The following is a 20446-nucleotide window of genomic DNA, read 5'->3' as shown; positions in this document are numbered from 1 at the left end:
CAGGAGTGGGATTGCTAAATCATGGTAATTCTATTTTTAGTTTCCTGAGGAACCTCTGTACTGTTCTCCGCAGTGGCTGCACCAACTTACATTCTGATGCTATTCTGCACCCCATGTTTTGCATATGCTCCCCACCCACCTACTCTCTAAAAGCATTACATTTATGAGCTCTGATAAAATGAATTAAAATAAATTTGGCTCTTGAGTTTTTTATGATTTGCTTTTTCTCTCGTTTTTATTCCTTTGTGGTCAGAATAGCGAATCTGTTTATTCTGGGCGTTTACACCTAGTCTCAGACCTTCTGCAGGCTCTTTTCAAGGAGGCCTATTCTCTTCAAAAGCAGCTAATGGAACTGCTGGATATGGTTTGCATTGACCCTTTAATAGATGAGAATGATGACATTTTGAATATGGTAGTAGGTGAGTGAAAAAAACTTACTACTTAGTATATGATGTATATTGACTATAAACTGTACATCAGTTAAATTATTGAACCCAATGTTTCTAATGATTCATTATATCATGTGTAAAAAAATTTAAATCCTACCCAATAAACTTTTAATCTCTTAAATTTTAGATTTTGTAAAATTGATATTTGATGCATTAACATAGATTTATATATTTAGTCAATGTTCAAAGTAGGTTGTTACTCCACAGTGATTAACAAAGAAAGTTATGCAATTTTATACCCTCTAAAGTAGTCCACATTCTGAAGCAGTAGCTTTCAGTGTTTTTAAACCATAACTTCATAGTAAGAAATGAAGTTTGCATTTCTTCCCGGAACACATATAATTACGTACTTGTATGTATGTTTGTGAATGTGTATGTATATACTACATTTATTTATTGTACTTGAAATAATGTACTCTATTATAATCTATTTCATTTTTAAAGAATTGCTGATTGCTACTTTATTAATTTCATCACTTACCAATGGATCATGGCCCAGAGTTTGAAAAGCAGTACTCTAATAAAAAGATTGCATTCATAGCTTCAGCATAAAGAGAGTAAGGTGGTTTTGTGCAGTATTATCAGGCATCTTTTGCTCTGTAACAAACCAACCCAAAAATCTATTACATTAAAGTAACTACTAGGGAGTTCCCAGGCCGCCCAGTGGTTAAGACTCGGTGCTTTCACTGCTGGGGCCTGGGTTCAGTCCCTGGTCAGGGAACTAAGATCCTGCAAGCCGCGTGGCATGGCAAGAAGGAAAGAAAGAAAGGAAAAAAGAAAGGAGGGAGGGAGGGAGGAAGCAGAGATGGAGGGAAAGAGGGGGGTGGGGAGAGAGGAAGGAAGAAAGAAATCAAGCAACTACTGTTTCATTTATTCATGATTCTGAGTTAGTGTTTTAGGCTGGGCTCAGGTAGAACAGCTTTCTCTGCTTCACGTGGTGTAACTGGCTCACTCAGTTTGTGGTCACTGACCTCACTCACGGTCGTTTGTCGGCAGAGGGAGAGATAATGTCCTGAGCCAGTCCCATGTAGCCCATCATGCAGCAGGTTAGCCCAGGCTCAGCTACCTGCTGATGGCCTCAGGGGTCCTAAGAGCAGCAAGAGAGGGCAGGCCCCAGTGTGCAGGCACGTTTAAAGTCTCTGCTTGGTTTATGTTTATTTTTGTCCTGTTGACCAAGTTATGTCGCGAAGCCCAGGGTCTGTGGAAGCGAACTGACTAAGAGCGTGGACACAGAAAGGGGGTTTATGGTGCCCATTGTAACAAATAATCTACCTCAGGCAAAGTACAAGCCTTAATGAGTACTGTGCAAATTCATTTGATTCTTCCTTGTTAGGTTTTCTTTCCTTAGCAGTATATTTTGTCATTTTTGATTTGAATATCTGTGGAATGTTTCAGTTACAATAGGGCATAATTTTTAGTCCACTGAACATTTTTAGTTTTATTTAGGTCATAGAGTAGGTATAAACATCAAACTTAATTTTCTATAATTTATAAAAACCCTAAATCAAAAGCGTGACACTTTCACTAATTATTTTGAGATAATTTTTTTCAAATTGTATTGCCTATTTTAGCAAATGTCAAAATTGTTCAGTAGGTATTTTTAAATATAGAAGAAACTCACCCCATATGACCTTTGAATGTCCTAAGAGTTCTGTTATCTTTCTTTGTAGTTATTCATTCATTGCTGGATATCTGCTCTGTTATTTCCAGTATGGACCATGCATTTCATGCCAATACTTGGAAATTTATAATTAAGTAAGTTTCTGTTTTGTTTTGTTTTTACTTTTTGTAATATATTTTCCATATCCAAAAGTCTTAATTATTTGTAAGTTTTCTTAGATTGCATTTAAAACATTTTGTATGGGTGTGTACAATGTTTACTGACACTGCTCTCTTATAATCCAAATGTTGTACATGTAGCTCCCAAACTAAATCATACTTCTTTATTCTGCTCTCTCTAAAATTAAAAAAAGTTCTACTCAGTTAGCTAGTACATCTGAAATAATGGGCCATGGGTCTTAACCATGTGCCTACTGCTACTGTTGTTTAACTGACTATCAAGTATCCTACTTCCAGGCTTAGATAAATTAATAATCATAATTAGAGTTGAATATAATCCCCTCATTATATACTTTTGAGTTGTTCAATTTTAATTCCATTTATAATTTTAACTAGAGCGTTATGAAGGATTGCTAGGGAGAGTGTCCACAGCATTCATCAGATTCTTGGGGGTGGGAGGAGATATAGTTGAGATGTAAAAACGGTTAAGAATCTCTACTTTATACATATGCATAAAACATTAAAGGTAGTGTAATACTTTCAGGTCTTAGGTGTTTTTCTTGCACCACCAGGTCATTACGTTGCCAACAAGTAATAATGCAGTGATTCAAAGTGTCAACTCAGAGCCATACCGCATATGCTTGAGTCCATTCTGAAATCACTTACCCCTCTGGAACTCTTAGGCAATTTGGTTAATTTCTCTGAGTCTTAGTTTGCTCATCTGAAAGTGGGAGTTATAACAATAGCACCTTCTTTGCGGGGTTATAGTGAGAATTGAGTTTATCAGTGTGAAATGCTTGCAACTCTGCAAGTCACACAGTGAGTGCCCAGTGAATTAGCCACACCACACCACACCACACCACACCACCGCCACCGCCACCGCCATCGCCATCGCCATCACCATCACCATTGAATATCTTCCAGTCTTGCCCCGCTCTGATTCATTTTCTATCCAGCATTCATACTGATCTTCTAAAAATGTAAATCAGATCATGTCACTCTACTGCTTAAAATCCATCCCAGTTTACTAAGAGTAACAACCTAATCCTCTCTGGCTCCCGCCTTCTTCACCAGCCCATCTCCATTGCGCTCTCCCTGTTCTCAGCTCCTCAAACATAACAAACTCTCCTGTCCCAGAGCCTTTTCACAGCTTTTCCCTCTGCCTGGGATGCTTCTCTCTTGTACTCTACACCTTGCTAATTCCTGCTTATCTTTCAGTTCTCAGTTTAAGTGTTACGTCTTGATGGTAGCATTCTTTTCATCCTCACCCTGAGAATCAGTTAGATTAGATCTCTCTGTTGTAGCATCCTGGACTCTTCCAGCTTAACATTCATAACAGCTGTAATCAATTAACTATTCTTACACTATTTAATGTTCTCTTTTGTGCTAGACCACAAATTCCATGCAGACAGGGCAGAGATTGTGTCTTTTCATTCACCCCTCTATCTCCAGGGCTTCACAGAGTGTCTGGCATATAGGTAAGAGTTCAATTAATATTTTATAAGGAGAAATAAAAAATTATCAACTTACTCAAACTAACATGACAGCTTCAGAGGTAACGTCAGTACATCTTAATTATGCCGTGTCTGTTATATATGATGCATTTTGATTTTTTACATGTTCTTTCAAGTCATATTTTTATGGTCCTAAGTTACTTGATATGTTACTTGTGGTGATTATATTCTTTTCTTTTTATTCATTTAGGCAGAGCCTTAAGCACCAGTCGGTTATAAAGAGTCAGCTGAAACACAAAGATATAATTACTAGCTTGTGCGAAGACATTCTTTTCTCCTTCCGTTCTTGTTTACAGTTAGCTGAGCAGATGACACAATCAGATGCCCAGGTAAAAATATGGTCTAACAACACTGTGAACTGTAGCTCTTTTTCTTTTGGCAGTTACTAAATCTCATTTAGATCTATGGATCAGTTTACCTAAAAGGGTTTTAATTTGTTTTGTTTTTGTTTTCAATCTGTGGGATTATTTACAGCCCATAATTACTTTTCACTCAGAGCATTGCATTAGACCCCTATGTGCTTTCGTTCCGTCTATAGTCTATCTGTCCCTGCCTTTTTATATACTCACTGGTTGGTCAAGGCATTCTCCTCAGAATCTTTTCTACCCTTGGACAAAAATCTAATTCCTTAGTCCTGTATTTATTTAAGGTCATCTTGATGATATAGCCACAGTCAACCTTTTCTTCACCAATCCATTACAACCTGTAGAGATGCAGTATACAGCTGTGTGTATACTTGGTGTATACTTACATTTATATTTCAAAAAGTTATAGTGTTGAATTGGCACCCCTTTTATAAAACAGATTGTATTCTAAAAATTTTTAATATGCTTATTGGGAATTGCAGTATATTTTCCTATAAGAGTGTTTATACATAGTGCCTTCTGTTCTCACACTAGCTCGTTAAAGTTTGTTTAACTCGTAATAGTCCTAAATTATAGGATTAATAGTAGTCAGGACCTCACAGTTATAAGCAATAATTTCAGTGGGAAAATGAGTTAAATATTTCTCCGTAGAATAACAGTAACATCCCTTCCTGTTGTAGACCTGCAAACTGATACAGGGTATTCCTCTGTACCTGTGCTCTTCCCTGCCCAGCAGCTATGGGGGTGGACATGTAAGGATTCATCCAGTTCCTAAACACTGATCACAACTCATGGGGCAGGGATGATCTGGAAAGACAAACCTGAGAGGAGGGTGGAAGTTTGAAAAGGGGCCCTGAAGTTGGTAAGAGGGAGTGAGGAGTAACTTTAGGAAGGGGCACACCCTTTCCTTCTTGCTTCTCTTCTTTTTCTCTTTATCTATCCTTCCCTTACATCCTTTTTTCCTTTTCTTTTCTGTCCCCGCTTCCTTCATATACCCTTTCTGATTCCCCTCACCTTCCCGAAAGGAGAAGGCATTTTGTTGGGTATCCTGTGTCAATGGCAGGAAGGATGTTCCCCTATCCACCTTTATCCTATACCTCTGTATCCTCAACCTCAACCTTCTCTTTTTCCAATTTCCATCTTGCTTATCTTGACACCACAGATCCCCCAGTTAGAGTTACTTGGAGAGTAAGATTAGACAGAGATTCCTGGACAGGAGTGAGATGGGGAAAGCCCAAGCCACAGTATAGTCTATAATGGAAGAAGAAAGAGAGATCCCGAGGGTACCTGACCAGGATAGCTATTTGTACATGAAGTATTGAATACACAAGTTCAGTGTATATAAACTGCTTGTATATGAAAATCAGAGAATTTAAATAGTAAACTTTCCAAGCAAATTTTCATGTTTTGCCTTACTTGTTTTTCTTTACTTATTTGGTACTGATAAATGTAACTAGCACTACTTACTGTCCATTGCCTGAAATGGAGCTTTGAGAAGGTCTGTGTAGTTTCTCCATTCTTAACTCTAAATTTTGATTAGCATCGCCCTCTGCTGTTCACTATTGATATTTATTGAAGAATCAAACTATTTCATTAAATTCTTCCAAGCAGTTTTTTCACCTTGTTTTTAAAAACATCAGAATAAAACCTCTAGATTTCATAGGTAATATGCTATTTATGGAAGCATGTAGATGTATCAGTCCCTAAATTAGGTTCCTGAGGCTGCTATAACAAATTACCACAAATCAGGTGGCAGATTTGTTTGCTCACACTTCTAGAGGATAGAAGTCTGAAATGTGTCAGCAGGGCCCTGTTCTCTTGAAGGCTCTAGGGGAGAGTCTGCTCCATGCCTTTCTTAGTTTCTGCTGTCACTGGCATTCCTTGGCTTGCAGCTGTATAACTTCAGTCTCCGCCACCATCATCACGTGGTGTCCTCTCCCTGTCTCTTCTTATCATCTTCCTAATAGGGACACCAGTCATGTTAGATTAAGGGCACATCCTACTCCAGTATGACCTCATCTGAACTAATTGCGCCTACAATGTCCCTCCTTCCAAATAAAGGTACTGGGGGTTAGGGCTTCACCCTGTCTTTTTAGGGGACACAGTTCAACCTGTGACAGCCTCTAAAATTGATATTTATTCTCTCTTAAGTCTTGAACGTGGTTTCAAAATGAGATTGTTATATTAGACTTTGTAACAAGCTTTTTAGCCACAGATAATTTAGTTTTTCTATAAAGATAGGGAAATTTGTTTGTAACACTCTTAGATATAAATTTAATTTGCACTGTAATTCCTACTTTTGTTCGTAGAATGCTTACTGAAAGTTATATTCAGAAAATAAACTCATATTTTTATATGTATTGCCTACACTTAGATTCATTGCTCACTACCTTCAGATTTTATTGGTATTTTTCTTGTTTTATTTAAAGAAAGGAAGACTGAATACTCAATATTTTGAAACATTAAAAATGGTTTTCCTTGTTTATATCCCCACCCCCCCTTTTTTATTGGCATTGAGATGCAAACTTTCTGACTTTAACAGTTGAGTAAATCAAGGTGGGATAGTATTTGTGTTGTACACTTGCTTTTTGAAAATGTGAAAATCAGCTCTAGATTTAAGTGGTATGCTATTTAGTAATGAAGTAAAACCAGAGTCTTCAACCAAATCTTATACAATTTCCTCTTGAATGAGAAAGAAAAATTTAAAATAGGTGAATATGGTAAGTTGTGTGTCACCATTTATTCATTTAATTCATTTACCAGCTATCTCCAGAGTCCTTACTGTGTGCCAGAAAATGTGCTGGGTACTAAATCAGCCATATCTTTCTGCCTCCAATAACTTACAGTCTAGGTTGGGAGATAGTATAAGCAGGTAATTAGACTAGTGTGACCTTCGGAGAATTGCGGGTTGGCCTATGTGAGTAAAGGTAGGAACCCAATCATGAAGTCAACAACAGTTTCTTGTGATGTGACATCTAAGCTGAATAAAATTTCTTACTGAGTATCTTATAAGTATCTTAGATTCATTTTTAATCTCTGTCCTTTTAAACTTCCATAGCAGTGTATGAGAGAGTTCATAATTATCAAAGAGGTGAATTTTCACCTAACTTACTCTTGCTGAGGAAAATTGACTATTTCCAAATATTTTTATAAAAGGTAAAAATGAAGGGTCGTACTCAATTAGTGGATCATTCAATTCCACTTTGATTGGTTTAATTAAGGTTTTGATATATTTTTGTAAAGAGATTGAACATACACAGTTAATAAAGTTATTTCATTTGAAATTATTCTCCAAATTAAAGATAATAATGTATCTGTTTGACTTAATTTTAAGGTACTAATTTAAAGCTCTTTGGAGTATAGTGTGTATTACACATTTGGATGACATGACAACCAATATTTATTAAGCTAAGTTGCCTAAGTGTCAGACACTATTTAAACCTCACAGTAACCTTAGTGTAAGCCACATTGCACCCTCATAGAGAGGCTTGGTAACTTTCCCACGATCATGCAGATGTAGTGGTAAAGCCAGGATTTCAATCCAGGTAGGGTGACTCCACTGTCCTCTACATCCCCTGTATACACATAGATATCTTGGCATTACCCAGTGTTTTATCAACTTACAAATGTAATACATGCTCAGAAAACCCTCACACATTACACAAATACCTAACATGGACAGTGAAATCCTACTTTAATCTGCTACAGAGAACCACAGGTAAGATTTCGATTTATTTTGGGAGGGTTAGGGAGGAAATATTAACACATAACACACATTTAAAAATAATAATAGGATGATATTATACATATTGTTTTGCAGCATGAGTTTTTACTTAATCTGTCTTAGGGCTTTCTGTATTCATGAAGGTATATCTACCCAATTCCTTTTAATAGCTCTATGCTACTACATTTTGTGAATATACCTTGAATTTTTTTTTTTAATAATGAATCTCTATGTATTCATCATCCAATTTTATACCTTGAATTTATTTAACCATTCTCCAGCTGATGGATACTGGATTTATTTCCATTTTCATTATATAAGAAAGATTGCATTGCATACCTGTGCTGGTATTTCTATAGGATATATTTCCAAAAGTGGGATTGCTACTGGGTCAAGGAATTTATAACACTCTAGCTTTTAATAATAATGCAAAGAGTGTATTATTTTATGCTCCCATGACTGTTAAAATAAAGTGCTTGCTACTCCACTTCCTCAACTCTGGGATATTATCAGTCTTAAATCTTTGCTAATCAAATAGTTTTCTCCCCTCCCCCTTCAAAAGATATGTAATTAGGTTGTAATTTAGAATTTTTCAATTTTAGTTTATTGGAAATTTATATTTTCTGTGAACTGCCTTCTCATGTCTTACCTGTTTTCTTTTATATCTCATTCTTTTATTTATTTGTAAGACCTTTTTCTTTTGACCATCTACTGATCCCCATATAGCAAAGAACAATAAGGTATTAAAAGTTTCTTTCACTTTCAGATCAGTCAAAAATGATCACCTCTTTTGCTGTTATAGATTAAGATTTCTTTTCAGTGATGTAGAGTTTAATTTTTTGACATATTTTATCATTTGGTGTGTGTTTGTATTGCTTATAACAACTCAGAGAAGAATTACTTTTTTATGGAAAATGTTTACACTCTGTTTATTAAGAGATCTTTTTAGAAAATATTGTCTCATTTACAAGTTTAGCTAATTTCATATTCTTTTCCCATTCATTACGCTTTCTTATTTCCTTTTTTTGGAACAGGATAATACTGACTGCAAATTATTTCAGAAAACACTCAAATTGTGTCGTTTCTTTGCCAACTCCCTTTTGCACTATACTAAGGTAAGGCTTATTTTTTTAATAATGAGTGAATGTGAAATCTACAATACATTGTAAGTTATCCTGTTTTTATCATTCCTGCCCAAAACAATCTTTTGAAGTTATTTAGTCAAGAGTATATTTTGTAGGGTTTTTGGTTTTATATTGTTAATTGTTAAATATTGAGCATCTGTTATTTAAGTTGCTACCATCATATTGTTACTGATTTGTTTTTTTTAATTTTTTTTGAAGATTTATTTATTATTTTTGGCTGCATTGGGTCTTTATTGCTGCGCGTGGGCTTCCTCTAGTTGCGGCGAGCAGGGGCTACTCTTTGTTGCAGTGCATGGGCTTCTCATTGCGGTGGCTTCTCTTGTTGTGGAGCACAGGCTCTAGGCACATCGGCTTCAGCAGTTGCAGCACACAGGCTCAGTAGTTGCGTCACACAGGCCCTAGAGCGCTCAGGCTTCAGTAGTTGCGGCGCATGGGCTCAGTAGTTGTGACACGTGGGCTCTAGGGTGCACAGGCTTTAGTAGTTGTGGCACGTGGGCTCAGTAGTTGTAGCTCACGGGCTCAGTAGTTGTGGCTTGTGGGCTGTAGAGCACAGGCGCACAGGCTTAGTTGCTCTGCGGCATGTGGGATCTTTCTGGACCAGGGCTTGAACCTGTGTCCCCTGCATTGGCAGGCAGATGCTTAACCACTGCGCCATCAGGGAAGTCCATATTGTTACTAGTTTTATTCAATTTTCTGAAAAATTTATTTCTGTAAGCATAAACAAAATTATTTCTATAAGCCCAGATCAGTTTTCAGAAGATAATTCAATTTGCCTTTAAATACTGTTTATAAATTATTTCTACCATATTTCTAAATTAGGTTGTTAAAGTTTAAGTGTTCAAACTTATGACAATTTTAAGAAGACCTGTCTATTTGGGACTCATCAGGATAGCATAGTGATTGTTGAAGATATATGAATAGAATAGATAAGCTGTCAAGGGAGATTATTTGGAAAGAAGAGGAGAGAATACTTACAGCAGCCAGTGAAAGAAATACCAATAGTAATAAATATTTGTAACTAAAAGAAGAAAACTATTGTCCATGTCGAATTTGTTTTTGACCTTGTCTTCCTCCTTCCTGAGGAAAAGATAAGGATCTCTGATGACTGTTTATTAGTGAGAATTCCATGGCAGGCTCACTGACTACTGACACATTGCCATCCTTGTTGGTGTGCTGTCCGAGTTCATCCTTCGGGGCCACTACCACTTACCGTAGCTGGCTGCTCTAACACCGGGTTCCCTACAGCTCGCAGGGTGTGTATTTCAGTGGCAGAGGTACAGGGTGGGAGGGTCCTGGCGCCAGTGGCACTTGTTGAGCAGTTACCCATCTGATATTTGCCGGAGTTGTTAGGAGGCAAAATTGTGCCTAATTATTCCATTTTTAAATCAATCCTTTTCTTTCAGGGGAATTTAAATTTTTTAAATAATTAGCTATCAGCTTGTTTTCTATATCATATAATACAATTAAAACTATTTCTTTGACATTCTAAGAGATAGCATAGCCATAATGGATAGAGCAGTCACAACTGTACTTGAATCCCCGCCCTACTGGTTTTTAGCTATGTCTCTCAGGTTGCTTGATACCTTAGCTTCAGCTTTCTAGCCTATAAAATGGGGGCAGTAATATGTCATAATATTTTTGAGAGGACTAAAATAATGTACGTAAAGTCACTACACGTCTACTGAGCATTTGGAGATATTCAGTAAATGATAGTTCCTAATTGTGGTTGCATTGATAGTTTTAACAGTAAAGAATTTTAGGTGCTTTTAGCCTCATCCCCTTTTTTATTCTCATCCAAGAAAATTTTTTTCCCTATGTAGCACATCTGGGATTTTATTTTATTTTGCATGCCTTTGATGAGAGGATCTATTTTAGCAAAGCACATTGTGTATAAAGAGTGAATAGAGTTCCTTTATTTTTAGGAATTTCTTCCTTTCCTGTCTGATTCTTGCTGTACATTGCACCAGCTTTATCTTCAGGTACACAGGTAAGAAGACTGCTATATGACCATTAAAATGTAGTAGAGCCATATGAGCCATGCAAACATTAATGTATATCATTTAAAAATAAAATATCACAGTAATTTTTTCTTAATGTTTTAGTGAATTTTTGTCTGCTTGCTTAAAATTAATGGAGATGGAAGCTTTTAAGGAATAGGTTCCGTATGAGTTTTACTTATCTTTATATTCTTAACTAGTACTTTATATCCAAGTGATGAATATTGGTATGATGATAAATACCAAAGGAAAAAAAAAGAGGTTATATATACGTGCATACATTTTGTATCAGCATACCGTTTTTTATCTTTCTTAATTTTTATTTTACTTCTATGAGATTTAATTCAAGTAGTAGTTGAATCCATCCCAGAAAAAAAGTGAGTTACAGAAAGGGTGTCATAATTTAGATGAGGGCTAAATGACATCTAAAATTGATAGTAACCTCAGAAGAGCCCTTGATTTGACACTAAAAGACTCTGTCCGCTCATTCATCAGCAACCCTCTTATACTTCCTTAATCCATTTAGTCTCCCAGACAACTTTTCATACCTCTCCCTCTTCAAACATCCTAAATCTCCAGCACCACCTCCCCATTTCTCATTGTCAATTAATGTCCTCACTGTGTGTGTCCCTGAGAAAAGTGGAAGCAATTGAAAGAGAGCTTCCATATTCTCCTTCTGACACATCAACTATTCTATCTGTATCTAGGCCCATATATTTGCTTGTCCCATGAGTGAAATGTCTGTGTGCCTATCTAAGGCCAGCGTCTATTCATTCATTGAATTTCACCCTCTCTCACATGCTCAGGGACCTTACTTTAGAAGTTGTTCCTTTTCCCACTTGTATCATCAGTCTTCCCTGCTTTCTCAGTCATTCTCATGAGTATACCAACATGCTGTTATTTTTCCCATCTTAATAAGAACAATATAAAACAAAATCTCTCGACTCTACATCCTCCTCCAAATAAACACCTTCCCATTTTTCTGCATGTGTTTAGAAAGAGTTGTCTTTACCACTGTCTCTACTTTCTTTTTCAAAGCTACTCCCGTCAGGCTTTCTATTCCACTACTTCATCAAAACAGCTCTTGTCAAGGTCATCAGTGACTCCATGTTGCTACATCTAGTGGGCAGTTTTAGGCTTCATCTTATGTAACCTGTCAGCAGCACTTAACCCTTTCATTTGGACTCTTTCTTCTGTTGGCTTCCAAGACACCTCTCCTCAGCAGGTTCCTCCTCATCTCTCCAGCTACTTTAAGTTGGGTGTGCCCAGCACTCTGTCTTCAGGCCTCTCCTCTCCTCTATGGTCATTTAGTCTCAAGACTTTAAATTTATGTCTCTCCTCTTTAATGTCTAACTGCCAATCAGGACATGTGTACTTAAATTGACGCAAACCAAAATCCTGATTCCAACCCATTTCATCTATCCGCCACTCCCCAACCCCCAAAATCTGCTCCTCTTGTCGCTTCCTCATTTCAGTTTAAGTGGTAATTTGGTTCTTCATATTGATCAGGTCAAAAAACCTTCCTGTCATCTTTGATGTTTGTCTTGCTCTCATACCCCTCATCTAGTCCATCAGCAAATTCTGTCAGTATCACCTTCAGTATAAATATGTATATGCCCTGTATATAAAGAGAATCCAGCCACTTCTCACCACTTAAACGGCTACCATTCAATCTCATCCACTATTATTTTCTTGCCTGCATTTTTGCGAAAGAACATCGTATCTACTGTCTCTGTTTCCACCCTTGCCTTGCTCTGGTCTGTTCTCCATACGGTAGCCGAAGTGAGTGATAAAACATAAATTAGATCATGTGACTTCTCTGCACAAACTCTCAAATGACCCACATTCAAACAGAATTCAATAGAATTTCAAACAGAAATTCAGTGGAATTTCCTGTCCACCTTATCACTTATTAACATCTACTATATTGTGTATTTACTTACTCACTTACTTGTTAACTTCTCCCCTTCATTAGAGTATACACTAGGTAAAGGCATTAACTTTGTATATTCTGTTTACTAGTATATCACACGCTCCTAGAAAGGTACATGACATATACATAGGTACTTTATAAACATTTGTCAAATAAATTAATTTAAAAATGTATCATTTGATTGAAAAACACACACTTGCTTTGATGTTCAGTAGCTGTAGTTCAAATCTGTGGAGTTTCCTTACTTTTGTTGTATTTTATATGTCTTTCACCTTATAATTTCACTTATAATTTAGTCCTCACAACTCTGAATCAGTGTTACAAGTGAAGAAAGTGAGGCTCAGAGAGGTCGAATGAATGAACCAAAGTCACATAACTAGTAATTGACAGACTGGTGCTTCTTCCATCACACTACAAAGGCCTCAAGTGTTTATATTAATTGCTTCCTTTTAAATGCTGTCATCCCCTGCTAGATAGGGTTTTCTCATGTACTATGAAGTTTGCCACAGTTAAAATAACATGGCAAAAAATACTGAATACATATCTTATTTCACATAGGTTTTTTTTTTTTTTTTTTTTGCGGTACACGGGCCTCTCACTGCTGTGGCTTCTCCCGTTGCGGAGCACAGGTTCCGGACGCGCAGGCTCAGTGGCCACGGCTCACAGGCCCAGCCGCTCCGCGGCGTGTGGGATCTTCCCGGACCGGGGCACGAACCCGCGTCCCCAGCGTCGGCAGGCAGACTCTCAACCACTGCGCCACCAGGGAAGCCCTCACATAGGTTTTGATCGAAGTTTAGTTTAAACCTCAGTTACTGAGACATTTTCCATGAAATTCTTTGCATCTCCCTTCAGTGTTAGTATACAGTTTGTTCTTATAAAACTCTTGCTTCTGAGAAACTGAGCATTAAATTCATAGTAAATTCAGCATTTTACCTATTTTAAAATGACTTTCAATAGAAGTAATTACCCTAGAATTTATCAGAAATATCTTTTTTACATATGGTTTTACTAGTTATTTGATTCATATTTTTACAGTATTTTTTAAGAATATCATTGTGAACAATGTATTAAAATGCATCAAAACCATACCAGCATTTTCTTTAAGATTATAAACTTTTAATTTTATAGAATTATAGCCATGTTATTTAGTTCGGAGGTTCTTCATAGAATTATGATATCAGTTCAGTACTTTGAATTTTGTTTTATAAAACACATGCTACTTAATTTTTAAATATATTTTCACTGCTGGAAGAACATCAGTACTTACCTCTACCTAAAATTCGAAAATAGTTATTAATGAATGAGTTTTTTCCCTCCCTTCCCAGTAAGTTTCCTCCAAGCCTGTATGCTGCTGGGATTTCTAAAGCACAACAGGAGGAAATAGCAGGTGCTTTCCTGGTCACACTGGATCCACTTGTCAGTCAGCTTCTCAAATTCCAACCTTTCGTGGAAGTGGTTTTGGACAGTGAATTGGGTAAATTTCAAAACAGATTTAGTGTTAAATCATCTCTTATTAATTATTACATGTTAGAGACAGGGTAGTCTTCTCTTATGCAGTTATCCTGTTTCTTTATTTATTTAACTTTTGGCTGCATTGTGTCTTCATTGCTGTGCACAGGCTTTCTCTAGTTGCGTTGAGCGGGGTCTACTCTTCATTGCGGTGTGCAGGTTTCTCATGGGTTCTAGGATGCACAGGCTTCAGTAGTTGTGGCACATGGGCTCAGTAGTTGTGGCTCACGAGCTCTAGAGCACAGGCTCAGTAGTTGTGGTGTACAGGCTTAGTTGCTCCACGGCATGTGGGGTCTTCCCGGACCAGGGCTCGAGCCCGTGTCCCCTGCATTGGCAGGAGGATTCTTAACCACTGCACCACCAGGGAAGTCCCAGTCATCCTTTTTTTAAGTTTTAAAAATTTTATTTAAAATTACTTCTGCTTTTTTTTCTTGGAAAAAAAAGTTCTGCTTTTTAAAAATTATGCCTCTAATTTTTTTATATATTACAATCAGATTTCTGCTGAAAGTATGTAGAGTATGTGTTTACTAATTTGTTGTAACTTAATTTTACCACCTTCAGAGCTGCCATGTGAACTACAGTTTCCACAGTGTCTACTGCTGGTTGTCATCATGGATGAGCTGCCCTCTCAGCCTGAGGACGTGCAGACCCTGTGGTGCACAGAGACCCAGGTCTCAGAAGCTACAACCAGGTGGTAAACGTGTTGTTGATATCCAATCACATTACGATGGTTTAGAATGCCCTATTTGTTTGCAGTGACCTTGAAATTAAGTTCTTTGTTATGTCACATATTCTAATTAATAGTTACTGTGTAGACCTCATGCATATTGCTACTTAATAAAAATATAAAATACATAAATCTATGATAGGCATGGAAAATAATTTAATTTTGTTCACTCTTTTAGAAGGTATTGCTAATAGTGTTATAAACATTGAGTGTAGCAGACTAGATGTAGTTAGTAACATTTAAAAATGAGCTCTGTTAAATAGAGTGCTTAGATACTATAAGTTATTTCCGGGGAAATTTCACTTGTATTCCTCTTCCTTGCCAACACCAGGCTCTAGTTTCTTACGTCCTGGGTTATTGTTGTACTCTAGTTTTTTATCCTATCCTTTAGTGGCATCCTGTGTACCACTACCAGGTAGTCTCCTCACACCCCAGCTCTGAGCTTCCTATTCTCCTGCTCAGTAACTAAAGCATAATATCCCAGCTCCCCAGCTTTGCATTTAAAACCCACCCATTCTGTTTTCATCATCTACTTTTGCTCCTTATCATGTCACTCATTTTCTATACATATACCTTGCTCCTGTCAGACTGGTGATTCCTGTCTACCTTATACTCAGGCTTTGTCTTCTTTACCTATTATAGTTTGCCTATTTTTAATTTGTTATCTAAATCCTCTATGAAGAATTCTTAAATCATTTAAATCTTAAAATAACCCCTCCCTATCTGAATGATAATACCTAGTTTCTATTTTATATATGATACCTAGCTTAGCTATTTAAGTTTCAAGTTCCTTGATGAATTTTGTCTTAGACTTTGTATAGTTCTGTATTATGATAAACACTTGGTAAATGATAAAAGATATATATGAAAATTCTTCTCCTTTAAGGGATTTCTCTAACTGTATTTTATTTTTACAGATACATATTCACACATATTGGAAACTGTTGTTGATATATACATCTTGAGACATTTGGCTTTGCTAACTAAGATAAACCTCTGTATGTCATATTATTACACCTGCTAATTGTTAAATGTTAATAATCTTGGGTTCAATGTTCTCAATTTCCCTGCAGGGTGTCTCTACTCAAAGCCATTTTCTCCAGTTTTGAGCAGTGTTCTGGTGAACTGTCTCTACCTGTTCATTTACAGGAAGTAAAGAGTAAAGGGCAAACTGAGGTTGCTGTCACCTTATATCAGCATGTTTGTGTTCATCTGTGTACATTTATTGCTTCCCTTCATCCCTCACTGTTCACTGAACTGGTAAGTTTGTTACTTGCTGGGCTAAGCTGAGATTACACTTTTGCTTTCTTTTCATTGAAATTGTGATTCAGATATAGAAGAAAGTGTGGGGTAGTAAATGTGTATTTATTTTTGAATGTCATTCCCTCAGCTTGCACATTTTACCCTTTAATTCAGCTGGCTCCTAGGAAATGGTAATCCTAGAGTCCTATAGTATTCAGATGTAATATTTAGCTAAAATATTTGAGGAAACATTTTGGGTGGGAAGGTATGGAAAGACAGTGTGAGAAGAGGAACAATAGGTAGGATTTCACCTAATTCAGTTTCATAAAAAGAAAAGGAGAAGTAAATGGTATGTAGTACCAAGTGTCCTACAGATAGATCCTAGGCTTAATGTGGATTTTTTTTTTTTTAGTGTAATTGGATTAGAAAAGATGTTGATAAAATTTTAGGAAAAACATTCTTAGAATTTACTTAAGGATCAGTATCATTTAAGATATTATACAATGGATAATATTCAGCACATATTAAATACCATATTTGAATGGTTTAAGGCAGAAACAAAAGTATAGGCGTGTGTATTGTATATATTGTTTTAAAAATTTCAGCCTACATAGAGAATTTCTGTGGAGCCTTGTGATTGAGTTACCACACTGAAAACCACTTTTGAATCTCTGTAGCCTAGGACAATGCTTAACATGTAGTAAGTGCTCAATAAATGTTGAGGGAATGGCAACATAGGTTCTTTCAGATACTAGAAAGTAGAGCTTTCCTACTGAGGATCTGTTGTTTTTTGGATTGTGATAGTATTTTGTTGTTTTATTTTGAGAAATGTAATATTAATGATAATTTATCATAGCTTTTTGTTTTTCATTAGGACACTGCTCTGTTGAATGCTGTGCTTAGTGCTAATATGATCACCTCTTTGCTAGCCATGGACGCATGGTGCTTCCTTGCTCGGTACAACGTACTTACTTTTTTTAGAGTTTGGATTGATTTATAGTAGTGATTGACAGTAAATGACTTTATACTTGTAAGTTTATAGAAAAATTCTGTCTTGATAATCCTTTAACAGCCCCCCAAAATGGTTTGATTTCATATCATAGCACTAAATTAGAGACTGAATTCCCTCTTTCCTTTCTTTGGTTCAAGTCAATAGAACCTATTGCTTAGGTAGTTTTGTATATTATATTCCTTGGCCATGGAATAACTGCAGTTTAGAATATTTAGTGCTTTATGGAAGTCATCTCCTTGCTTTTCTGAATAATTGTATAAATAATTGTATGAAGATTGCTTTCTCTTTAAATCACAGATATGGGACTGCTGAACTCTGTGCCCACCATGTCACCATAGTGGCTCATCTGGTGAGTAGAATTATAAGGCCTAAAACACTCACTTTCCTTGCACTTCCTTTGGGGATATGATATCTTAAAGTGAATATCAAAAGGAGAAATAGCATGGTAGCTAAATTGTTTCGACAGTTTCTTTGCTCTTCATTAATGCTGATGCTTTGAGAAAGATATACTAGAAAGAGTGTAACACTGGGGAAATTGTCTCATATTTTCAAAATTTTATGGAGTTTCATTGATTGTTCTGGGAAAGAAAGACTAGGTTGATTGAGGATAAATTTTAAATTGTATGTAAAGTAGAAAATAGGAGTTAGCTTTAATGTTGATGACCAAGAGTTCTTACTGTCTCCTCCCCCCGTTTCTCTCTCTCTCTCTCTCCCCCCCCAACCCCCCTCTCTGAAATAACTTAGACAATCTGACTCTTGATTTTGTTGTATCTCTTTCTGAGAGGGACTAAATGTGATAGTGATCGATGCCTTTTGGGAAAAGAAGTAATGCTTTGTGCAGAAGTAAAAGCACAGACGTAGAGAACAAACATGTGGATACCATGGGGGGGGGAAGGGGGGAGTGGGATGAATTAGGAGATGGGGATTGACATATATACACTTGATACTGTGTTTAAAATAGATAACTAATGAGAACCTACTGTATAGCACAGGGAACCCTACTCAGTGCTTTGCGGTGACCTAAATGGGAAGGAAATCCAAAAAAGACAGGATATACGTATACGTATAGCTGAATCACTTTGCTGTACAGTAGAAACTAACACGACAATGTAAAGCAACTATACTCCAGTAAAAATTAAAAAAAAAAAAGAAGTGATGCTTTGTGAATGGATACAAAGAGAAAATTATTTAATGACAACTTATGTTAATCTTTTCAATGTTGGTCTTTTTTTGCTTTTAAATTCCAAGATGTTTATGTTCCATATAAGATGGTTATGACCTGTTTGTTTTTTTTTGTCCCTGGCCTTTGATAAAGATCTTATGTGGGTCCATGTGTCTTTTGTCTTTTAGTAGAGTCATTGTGTCATATATTTCTTGGTTTACCTCATAAGGATATTGTAGACTAAATCCAGTGAGGTGTATGATAACCAGACAGCCTGACATCTATATCTCCATGGCTAATGGTCTGGAGCACTTACCTACTTTACTAAATCCTCAACACATCTTGCACAAAACAAAGAGTGATTTTTATGTTTTGTGTATTGTATCTACTTTAAATAAAAGCTCTCCTAGTACATTATGATAAGAATTTATAAAATCTTTTAATGAAGCTTCCATCTTATAGAGATTTACCTCTGCACTTCTGTGCTTAGATCTAAAACAATTCCATGAATTATCTTTGAGCAGGGGAATTAACATATCAAGTTATAATCAAAATGGTAATTAGAAATAGAAATTCCAAAGTATTGTTTTTAAGTAATATCAAAATTGTTTTCTCATTATAAAAGTAATCTAGGTTCATGGAAGGGAAAAAATTAAATAAAGAAAAGCTCCAAGTTAAAAATTAAAATTACCCAGGTTATTTCCCAGAAAGAGCTGCTGTTAATATTTTGGCATATAAAAGCTTGTAAAAGCTATGATTTTAAGTCAGTCAATCTCTCCTCTCTCTCCTGCCTTTCCCAGATAAAATCTTGCCCTGGAGAATGTCATCAGCTCACCAGCCTATCAGTACTATTGAGGCGCCTCTTCTTCTTCATGACCCCACCCCAGCAGGCAAGGATACCATCTGCGTCACTGTCTTTGAGCACCTGAGGAGAATTGGATCCAGATACTTTGGAAGGCTTTTTGACCCGCATTTGTTCTACATTTAAATGCTGACATGATCTGAACATAAATTTTTAATGTCTTCATTGCTTTGGTTATTGGTTTTAGGTGTGTTTAGATTTTGATGTTAAAGAAAAGCCAGAGCTATACAGTAGTTAAAGTGATAAAAACAGATTTTATTCGGAGCTGTTGCAATAGGAGCAAAGAGACTTCAGTGTAGAACTGGGCTTATTTCTGAATACAGCATAAACTAGTGCGGATCTATAATCAAGGAGCAGGGTGGGGGTCAGTGGATAAAAATTACTAAGAAAAAGCATCAGGAGTCAGGGGTGATTCTGGCTTGACAGGATTCTTGCTGAACACAGACCAGGATGATCAGATACCAAGGGTGAGGGATTTTTTCTAAATTGACTTAGCAGGATTCTTGCTAAACTTGGATGATGCAGGCCCAAAAAAGATGGACACAAGCTGGAGGTCAAAGGCTACTTGAGAGGAGGGCTAAGAAAAGCCTGACTTAAGTTTGGTCAAGGAGAGAGTCCTTATTAATGTCTTTGCTGCAAGTTACAGATAATCATTCTATTGGTAATTCTGTCTTCTTTCTCCTTGTTTCTCGTAAATTTAAGATACTTGAAGTGGTTCTATATCCTCTGCCCCTTTTAACTTATTTTGAAGAACTAGAATATTAATTATGCTCTTAATGATAATGATACCTTTTTTTTTAAGTAAATAAGTTGAACTTTTTGGGGAAAACAAAGTATGATGAGCCTTAGTTGTTTGCTACTGTGAGGAAAACAAACTCTGCTGTGACAGAGGAGATTGTACAGTTACAGGAACCTGTAGCCTTGCATAGTCCCTTGGACTAGTCAGTTTGGAGCTCCTATGGGAGCTTTTTAAAAAAGACAGGTTCCGGAACCTAAACCTGTGAATGGAGTGGGTATAGAGTGGTG

General features: G+C 36.6%; 1 protein-coding gene across 6 annotated transcripts in view; it reads left to right on the top strand.

Annotated features, from left to right (window-relative positions):
• Positions 1 to 20446, top strand: part of FIRRM (FIGNL1 interacting regulator of recombination and mitosis) — a 52648-nt gene that overhangs the window by 17629 nt on the left and 14573 nt on the right. For 3 of the 6 annotated variants that reach the window (XM_060133423.1, XM_060133414.1, XM_060133431.1), the window contains 11 exons: positions 254 to 419; positions 2120 to 2204; positions 3933 to 4071; positions 8866 to 8946; positions 10899 to 10963; positions 14232 to 14380; positions 14977 to 15106; positions 16216 to 16402; positions 17259 to 17341; positions 17694 to 17745; positions 19359 to 19448. In XM_060133423.1, the coding sequence (XP_059989406.1) occupies positions 254 to 419; positions 2120 to 2204; positions 3933 to 4071; positions 8866 to 8946; positions 10899 to 10963; positions 14232 to 14380; positions 14977 to 15106; positions 16216 to 16402; positions 17259 to 17341; positions 17694 to 17745; positions 19359 to 19448 (1227 nt within the window). Of the gene's footprint in view, positions 1 to 253; positions 420 to 2119; positions 2205 to 3932; positions 4072 to 8865; positions 8947 to 10898; positions 10964 to 14231; positions 14381 to 14976; positions 15107 to 16215; positions 16403 to 17258; positions 17342 to 17693; positions 17746 to 19358; positions 19449 to 20446 lie in introns of those variants that run through there. The other 3 variants (XM_060133441.1, XR_009537461.1, XM_060133456.1) reach the window with 3 other exon arrangements.

The sequence above is a fragment of the Lagenorhynchus albirostris genome, chromosome 2 (genome assembly GCF_949774975.1).
Source record: "Lagenorhynchus albirostris chromosome 2, mLagAlb1.1, whole genome shotgun sequence".
Classification (NCBI taxonomy): domain Eukaryota; kingdom Metazoa; phylum Chordata; class Mammalia; order Artiodactyla; family Delphinidae; genus Lagenorhynchus; species Lagenorhynchus albirostris.
The sequence above is the reverse complement of the archived record's forward strand: the minus strand, read 5'-3'. Positions and strand labels throughout refer to the sequence as shown.